We start from the raw sequence: 9323 nt of genomic DNA, 5'->3' as shown, positions 1-9323 counted from the left end.
TATTGTTGAGGGGTAAAGTTGAAAAGGGACGAAAAGGTAAATATTAATGCCAGCTTCTTTACAACATACATATTGATAAAGATTCTGCTCTTCTTTATCGCAGGAAGTAGTCTGCGAATCTGGCGGCCGTCGCTATCGCTACTCTTCCGGTAAGACGTTCTAACTCTGGAAATGGCTATAGCAATGATGATCTTATAACTCTTCAATCAGTCGTCAATTGTTTATTCATTTCTAGAAAAACATTGTGTAACAAGTTTTAATCCTACTATTTGAATGCTGCGAAATTTAATTTCAAATTGAAAGCACTTTGGTTATTTTAAGCCACACTCTCTATTAACCATTTCAAAATTTTTCATAACTATAGCAAAAATGTGAATGGAGTATTTATTTGGGTTCATTAATATCTACGTAAACTTTTTATGTAAATTACATGATGTCAGCAATAGCAGTGTGCAGACTGCCCCGAAAGGTTGGAAAATGTGGAGAGGTATGCATACGTTATAACTATGACAGGAAAAAGAAAGCGTGCATGAAGTTCAAGTACAGTTGATGTGGAGGAAATGCAAACAACTTAATCTCAGTCTCTCTGCCGTAAAGTGTGCAAGAAACCAAAAAGTGAGTACTTAAGCTATAATTCATGATTTCTAAGATTGTATTGAAACTTGGTTGGAGAAAGAAAATATTAATAAGGGAATTTTTGGAAAATAGGATGTAGTGACAAGGAATTTAAAAACGTAAATTTATTTAGATTTAGATTAAATTTATTCAATTTATTGTAATATTCCTTATTTGAATGCTCCTCCTGGTCAAATGTCATTTGATTAGGCCATTTAAGTCAATACGAAAGTACAAGTAAAATTTGATTAGATTTAAAGTAATTTTTATTTAAATTTTTGTTTTGAACCGGAGACTGTTAAATAAAGAGATTTGGATAAGATTAAGTTTTATATAAAAAGGTACAACAAACACACGGGTAAATGTATATGATACTGCAACAAAAAATCATATTGACGCAGAGCGTCAAATGGGCCGCAAAATATAATTGCTGTATGAATCATCATTGGTTGTTTACAGAAAAACACTCAACAAAGAACAAAATAACGAGTGAGTTGTACTAATTTCAATGGTAGATTTTAATTTAAATTACTATATTTTCAGCAACACGTTTTAAAGTTCAACAGTTTACTATCAGAGTTCGTTACTGTAAGCATTTCTAACGGTAGTTGTATGATCATTGCTTTAGTGTGAAGTAATGGAGAACACATTGAATTGTACATTATTTTAATAACAAGTTCAATTCATCATTATTCTCTTGGAGATCATACATTTCAAACCAACTTGACTTTTTGTTGCATTGTATTGAATTAAAACTTAATGCATTAGTTTATATAACTTCAAGAGACCATACAATATCTATCTATCTATCTATCTATCTATCTATCTATCTATCTATCTATCTATCTATCTATCTATCTATCTATTTATTGTTTACAGGCATATCTATCTATCTATCTATCTATCTATCTATCTATCTATCTATCTATCTATCTATCTATCTATCTATCTATCTATTGTTTACAGGCATATCTATCTATCTATCTATCTATCTATCTATCTATCTATCTATCTATCTATCTATCTGCCCATGTCAATCTATTTGGCTGTACCAAGGCGAAGACGTCACTCATAATTGTTATTATGATTAAATAAAAATAATTAAATCTCATTTGAAATGCTGATTTTTTTTTTTTTTAAATATTTTGAAGAAGAAAGATTTGTTCTTGAAGCAGGCCTCAAATGTAATCTTGTCAATATATGCTGTTAAAATTATAGTCTTAATAGTTAAGCTCTTTTAAGACTATTAAATGATAAATGTGGATTTTTTATTAAATAAATATGTTATGAATATATGCCAATAGAAATTATCAATGTTATGAACATTACGTTTTTCTTCTTCGAGACCTCTAGGTGTTTAATTGGACGCAATAACTTCTGAAATAAAAGTCAAACATAAAGAACCTTAAAAGGCTAGAATATTCAGATTGGTCAGAATAATTTCAAAATAAATAAAAACAGTATTATGATGCCGCATGCAATACCTTTCTTATGGACTTGAAACAAATTCAAGATCTCAAAAATATGTATTAGGTATTTCAATAAGGAGTATGTAATATTGAGAAACTGGTTAAAATGCATGTTGCTGAATAACATTGACTTTAAATTGTGTAATGTTTGCTAAACGGATTTATGATTATTTTAAGCAATATTCAGGTTAAGGATAAAGAGTTCATTAAATCAAGAACACATAAACATTTAAAAACTTGTATATTAAACATAAAATAAAACAATGATGAAAACACAGTAATGTATCAAAGTAATAGATAACTATGAAAACCAAGATAAAGTATCGTAATGAAGTAATATATTAATATCCATATATATCTTCAAAGTTCTATGTCTGAACATATGTATCTTCAAAGTTCTATGTCTGAAATAAACAATATGATAATTATTGGAAAAAAACATATAGGCAAAGAGCATTAGTTTTATCATGTAAAAAAGTATTTCAAAAGGATATAACTTTACTATGACATTATGAAATTACTTTGACTATGACAGTGAGTAAAAACAACATTGCAGTGGATAAGAATGAATTCTTGAGTGTATATATGAACTTGAATATCATTGCAAATAAAAACCAATATATGATGTTTTATCATGCTTAAAAATTATATAAACTGGAAAATAATGAACATGAAATCGTGAAAATATCTAAGATGACAAAAAACGACTTTTTGAAAATCCAAACGTTAGTAACGTGTCAATAATAAATCTATTTAAAAATATATATCTACACATTCTGTCTATGATAAAAAACACCACTCACTGCATGCTGATAACCATACTGGCGAGCGACCAGTTCTCGCCGAGTACCATTTCTCGCCAGTACATTGTGACGTCATTTTATCAACACATAAAATAATATACGGAAAATGACGTCACAATGCACTGGCAAGAAATGGTACTTGGCGAGAACTGGTCACACGCCAATACAGTTTTACTGTGTATCTTATACCTTTAATATATATATTGAAGAAGATCAGAACCTATATACATTGATGTGGATTCTATGAAATAACACAAGAAGAATCAAAACAGGGGGAACACATATGGTCTGCTGAAATACGAAAACAGATACTGATTTTAATAAATTACATATATATTTAGAAACACATGTACAAGCAATGCAATAATAACTGCTGATTACTCTGGTATAAACCTCAAATAAACCTCAAATATACATGTATGTAGCTATACCTTAAGATTGTAATGACAAATTACGTTCAGTTCGCCCCAAACATAAAAAAAATCTTATTAAAATTCGTGTTACTAAGAGAGAACAAGGAAAACAGATATTGCGTGAAAAATCCCCCACAATTTCCATTCATTTATCATGACTAAAAATAAGCAGAGAAAACAAATTAATATAAAAAATGTTGATAAATTTCTCGGATTCCAAAAACTTTGGTTTGTTACGCAGCGTGCTGTTTATACAACAAAATGACGAACTGGCTTCTGCGCTCATTATTGTGAATACGAAATTAGCAATATTGTTTTTTTTATTTGATAAATCTTAGACCCATCTGCATCAACGTACAAATTGCTTATTTCTGGAAAGGCGTATCATAGAGAGACGGCTGGGTGACTTCTCCTAGCGCCTGATACGCTGAGTTATCTCCCTCAACGTTAACGTAAAAATCAGGGTTGACGGCGGTGTGACCAAGATCACTTCTCTGTGGTTGATTGGTGACTTCGGTGAGCTCCTGGTATGCCGTACCGTCATCAACGTTGACGTCGTGACCAGTTGTAGATGGTGCAGTGTCTACAGGTTTATCGTCCTTCGGTTGCTTATGCTGATGGTACTTATAACATTGTTCGTGTTTGCATAATCTGGTCAAATATATATATTTATATTCAATATAATTCATTAACAAAGCAATATCAGTAAGCTAATATGAACGGAGTTGATGATAAACATTCTAATTAAGTCCAAGGAGTTGGGTTATAAAAGAAGAGGGCATTACCGATTTGTATAAATTTAATGTTTAAACATTTGATTACACAACACCATAGACCATTCATGTAAATAAAAACCAGTGACACGGATCAAATAGATATCAATCTTTTTACATTAAAGGGAACACATTTATATACAGGATATTGTGTCAGATTTCAAACATTGTACTTTTACTGGTAAAAGAAAGGATTATTCAGATAATGACTTTATTCTTCACTGCTCCTACTGTAAACGATTACATTTGGCTGTGTATTCTATTTAGCTATTTTGGCGGAATGCAGCTTCCGCTAAATCAATAACATCGCTTAATGCAATACATAGATGTAAAAATAGTCACATTCAAGAATACGCTAATTCAAATCCACGCCAACTTGTCCAAAAACTAATTTCCGCCAAACATCGTACACGCCAAATATAATATGTTTACAGTATTTTTCTTTCACATATTAAATATAAAAATCATCTTCAAACCCCATTAAACAAGATATTTATGACAATGTTCATATAAAAGAACAACAAAAACTACATTTAGAAGAAAGTTGACATAAGATTTGTTAAAAAAAGCCATCATATGGCCTGGCTTAAGAAAAAGTATGTTAAAATTTAAACCACCTGCAATGAATAGTTGCTGAGTTTATACAAGGTGTAACAGAATACTACAATATGACATGCCGAAACAAAGATTGTGCTAAATTTTAAGCATTTTCGAACAGTAATGGCAGAGGAAACTGCGACGAAAATGTAATATTTTTATTGGTAAATTAAATTAAAAAAAAAACCTTAGGAAAGTCTGACAAAAATAAACAGAAATCCTTAAAACAAACCTAAGACAGATATAAAACAGATAACTTCACCTCTTAAAACAGTTAGTATCTAATATAAAATCACTTCATGAACTTCTAGATAGCTTTAACGCATTTTTGATTAATATGGCTTTTTGCACATTCATAAGCTTTGAATTTTATTTGATATTATTTGTATGTTATTCCAATGATCTTACCTTAAGGTGAGAAAAATGATAACGATGACACAGACGGCGAGCAATGCAGAAACACTGTAGGTAATGGAGGGATGGTCAGCTGGCTCTGCTGACGGTGGGAGACACTGTGCTGTAAGTAACATTAACAAATGAAAACAATCTCAGCATATAGTTAAAAATTTGACGTCAAAATGTTAAAAATTTCAATGTATAAATGCTTTCATGTTATATAAAAAGTTTATAATGTATTGATGATAAACTATAAAGTGCAAAATAAAACTACCTTTGTCACACTTTTCTCCTTGAAATCCTACAGCGCATCCTTCTGGGCATTTTCCGGTCACGTGATGACATTGTTGTTTGTCAATGCAGTTACCACAAGTCAACGAACAAAGGATTCCATACGTGTTGTTACTGCAAGCTATTAAAAAAAGTTTCAAAAGAAAAACAAATTGTCATTTATCATAAATTTACAATTATTTGAACGTTAATACATCGAGGGTGCACATCGGCCAAAATTTTCTAACACAAAAATAAAAACTGAATTGTAAGCATGTAAAATTGATGTATGACAAGTACGAAAGAGATGATAGGAAGAGAATGGTGTTTAAGAATGATTAATTGCATTGGTAGCAAATACAATTTATACGTACTTTCTTTACAGTTGTCCCCCGTGTAACCAGTGTCACAGCCATTGGGACACACTCCAGTCACTGTATCACACTCCTCTCCATTCCGACAGATTCCACAGTGCTCTTGACAATTATATCCATATGTATGACCGTCACATTCTGCGAACAAAAAATATTGTTTTTTTTTACTTGGAGGCTGAATATCTGATAGAATTTGAACATTTTTCTTTTTATTTCAGATCTGAAGGCTTGAATCCGTAAAAATCGTCACCTTTATTTGACAAATCACTGTGCAGCACAATACTTTTTTATCTTAAAAGTATGATTTGTTAATTTGTTTCATTCATGAAATAGTATTAGAAAATGATGTTATTGAAATATGATATACATATTTATACAATATAATGATATACAATATATACTATATACAAAGTGATGATAAAGTATCGTATATAAGTGTACACATACATGTACATTGTGTCTGTTTTAGGATTTACGAGAACAAAAAGGCAATATCAATCAAAATCAAAGTACTAAAAGTACTTAAACCTTGCTCCTTTTCGCTCATACACAGGTTCACGTTGTAGGCACAGAATTTTCAAGTACTTTATCTCTTTCAGCACTTTGTGACGTAAATATGAAAATTTTAACACTGGATTACATTTGAATGATTTGTTATTTCTTTCTTCTCCTTTTCCTTTTTTTTAAATCGAACAAGTTTACAATGAAATTTGCAAGACTTTTGTATCAGTCACAATTCATTTCGATGTATTGAATTGATACCGATGCACATTTATATATACCTTCATTTTGTGTAAAAAGTAAAAAAAACCAAATTTATACAGAGATAGAAAATAGATAAAATATCATGTAATATACCATTACTACAGTGAGACCCTTTCCAACCCTTTACACATCCACCACTACAGTTTCCTGTTTCAGAACTACAACGTTTTGAATATCTGCAATTGATACTACAAGTTTCGTTGCACTTCATTCCGAAAGTTCCAGCTAGACAAGCTACAAAGGTCAATGATCATATCACGACATGTGTTAATCATACTTTCAATGTGTTTTAATCAAACTATGAGCATTAACTTAAAAAATAAATCGATATTGACCGAAAATACCGATCTTCAATAACACATACTATTACAGAAACGGATAATACACGATGTGGGACTTTTTCAAAATAAATCAAAATTTTTATGATATGACATTGATATAACATTGCTATTAGATTTTAAAAATGATTCCTTCTGCAATTACTTTACCTTGATATTTTGGGAAATGTATTGATATTATAACAGATTTTTATTCTACATTTTGAAATTTATAATATGTTGTTTAGCGCAAAACAATATAGATTGATATAGCGCAAAATAATAGTTAAAACGACGATGAATTGTAAATCAAAGTTTTGTACCTTCAGTGCAAGTATTTCCAATGTACCCTGGGTCACATCCAGTTACACATGTTCCGTTTATATGATGACATTGTTGGTTATTAAGACAGTGTCCACATGAGGTGCGACAGTTCACTCCGTAAAGCCCACCATCACATTCTATGAATAAAAAAGTTAATGCAATTAAAAGATGAATTTAGTATTTTTCGTTTTTTGCTTCTTTTTTTTAATTTCTTTTATTTTGCATGAGGTATTAAAGAGTTCTACCGCAGAAAGAGACGATAAAACTTAGTACTGTTTGTCCTTTAGGTAGAAATAAAATGAACAGCCTTAAGGTCTAATGTAAGTATATATTATGCCTTCAAATTATACATTTGAAACCAGTCTTATATCAATATTTATCTATTTCTGACTTGAAATAAAATAAAAACCCCGAGAGCTTTAAATAACTCCCCATGAAATAAGTCTCATGACTCCACTGTCATTATACGCAAGTTCATATAGAAACTTAATACGTTATACAGGGAATTAATCCGCTTGTTTTATTTTCGCCCCTTTTGCTCTCAGTAGAATAATTAAGACTGAACGAATTAAAAACAGTTTTTGAATAACTGTGATAATATAAAGGGTAGTAAAGAAATCAAGACTGTGCGACATAAATAATATAACATATTTACATTTATAAGAGTTTAAATTGTGCACACAATGTTAAATTGATCTTTATGTCTTACTTATGTTTAGTGGTGTTTAGCTGAATTATTAATGTATTTTCAGCATTATCTATTCTATTATAGTTTTGTTCTGATATTTATTTTCTAACTTTTATTGTCATTATTACAGTTTCAGATTATATTGTATCTTGTAGGTATTTGAGTGTTTTGGTTGGCGCATTTTGATAATTTTTTATTTCATAAGGACTTTAAATGAAAACTATTTTAATCATATAAGGCCAATATATATTCTCAAGAAATACATTTGTAATTCATTACGCTGCGAAATTGTTAGACTAAAATCATCCGGAAAAAACAGCTGATCGAATACGTAAATACAAAAAAAAATATCAAAGCTTGTAAAATGCTCTATATACAGATATGCTGCATTGAGATTTTACGCGACCAGCTAATTGTAAGGTTATAAGACTCTTTTTCTATCATGTTGGCTAGCTTAAGCGCAAAAAAATGATCAAATCGACAATACAACTAGACATTCAATACAATGAGTCACCTTATAATAAACATTTTTGCCATCTTGAGATTCGTTGACTTGATTTTTTTTTCGAGTTTTACTATTCAATTGCTTTAAATACGAATGGAAAAGGATAATGAAGAAAGTAAAAGTGTGTATATGTATGTGTCTATCTCTGCGTTTGTTTCAGACAATATAAATTTCATACTTGCTGCTTACAGGCATTAGGCAGTGTCATAACTTTAATACTTATGTTTATTAATTGAATAACCTAATAGCCTAATGACTGATTACAATACATACCTTCTGTACAATATGTCCCCTTCCATCCCGGGTGACATCCCTGATCACAAATTCCAGAAGATTTGTTACAGCTGTGGCACTGAATAGGACACACTCGAATACAGTTTTCTCCAAAATATCCATCCTGGCACTCTACAGAAGAAATACGAAGGAGGTAATCATTTAGAGCAATGACCATTATTGTCTGTTATTTGAATCTCGGAAGCAACACCATTGACAATTGATACCTTCTATGCATTTTGAGCCCATAAAGCCACTCATGCACCCATTAAAACACGTTCCATTCAAGTGATGACACTGCTCATTTTTTAAACACTTCCCGCACGGCACACTGCATTTCCATTCTCCATAAAAATGGTTATCACAAACTGAAATGCATATCGTCAAAATCATTTATCTTAAATTCTCTCCTGCTATTTAAAAGTTTCATTATAAACATATTGTTATATAGAAAATTTACATTTAGGAAAATGAAAGCATAACTTTCTAGATAATATCATTATTACTTGTTTCACAAATATCATTATTACTTGTTTCACAAAAGTCGCCCTTCCATCCTTGTTTACAGCCGTATTTACAGACACCCGAGGTCTTATCACAACTTTTGCACGTTTCGTTGCATGATTCACGACAGTTTGGACCAAAATAACCATCAGGGCATTCTACAAAAAGTAAACAGGGAAAATTAGTGTAGATAAAATGATACAAATTTGTTTAAGTAAAGTTTTCTCAACAATAGGT

At 30.7% G+C, this 9323-nt stretch overlaps 1 protein-coding gene across 3 annotated transcripts; it reads right to left on the bottom strand.

Annotated features, from left to right (window-relative positions):
• Positions 1-2891: 2891 nt before the first annotated feature.
• LOC136270925 (multiple epidermal growth factor-like domains protein 10) lies at positions 2892-9265 on the bottom strand. 3 transcript variants are annotated; one of them, XM_066069924.1, is made up of 9 exons: positions 9113-9265; positions 8810-8950; positions 8583-8714; positions 7116-7253; positions 6569-6709; positions 5711-5848; positions 5341-5478; positions 5079-5187; positions 2894-3951 (listed from the first exon to the last, which is right to left on the bottom strand). In XM_066069924.1, exons 2-9 carry the CDS (start codon positions 8841-8843, stop codon positions 3666-3668), a joined length of 1116 nt encoding a protein of 371 aa, XP_065925996.1. In that variant the 5' UTR covers positions 8844-8950; positions 9113-9265; the 3' UTR covers positions 2894-3665. The 3 variants fall into 3 exon arrangements, with proteins under 3 accessions (XP_065926000.1, XP_065925996.1, XP_065926010.1); XM_066069938.1 differs by having other exon boundaries at positions 9089-9241; XM_066069928.1 differs by lacking the exon at positions 6569-6709 and having other exon boundaries at positions 2892-3951.
• Positions 9266-9323: the final 58 nt, after the last annotated feature.

This window comes from Magallana gigas, chromosome 1 (assembly GCF_963853765.1).
Source record: "Magallana gigas chromosome 1, xbMagGiga1.1, whole genome shotgun sequence".
NCBI classification, from domain to species: domain Eukaryota; kingdom Metazoa; phylum Mollusca; class Bivalvia; order Ostreida; family Ostreidae; genus Magallana; species Magallana gigas.
The sequence above is the reverse complement of the archived record's forward strand: the minus strand, read 5'-3'. Positions and strand labels throughout refer to the sequence as shown.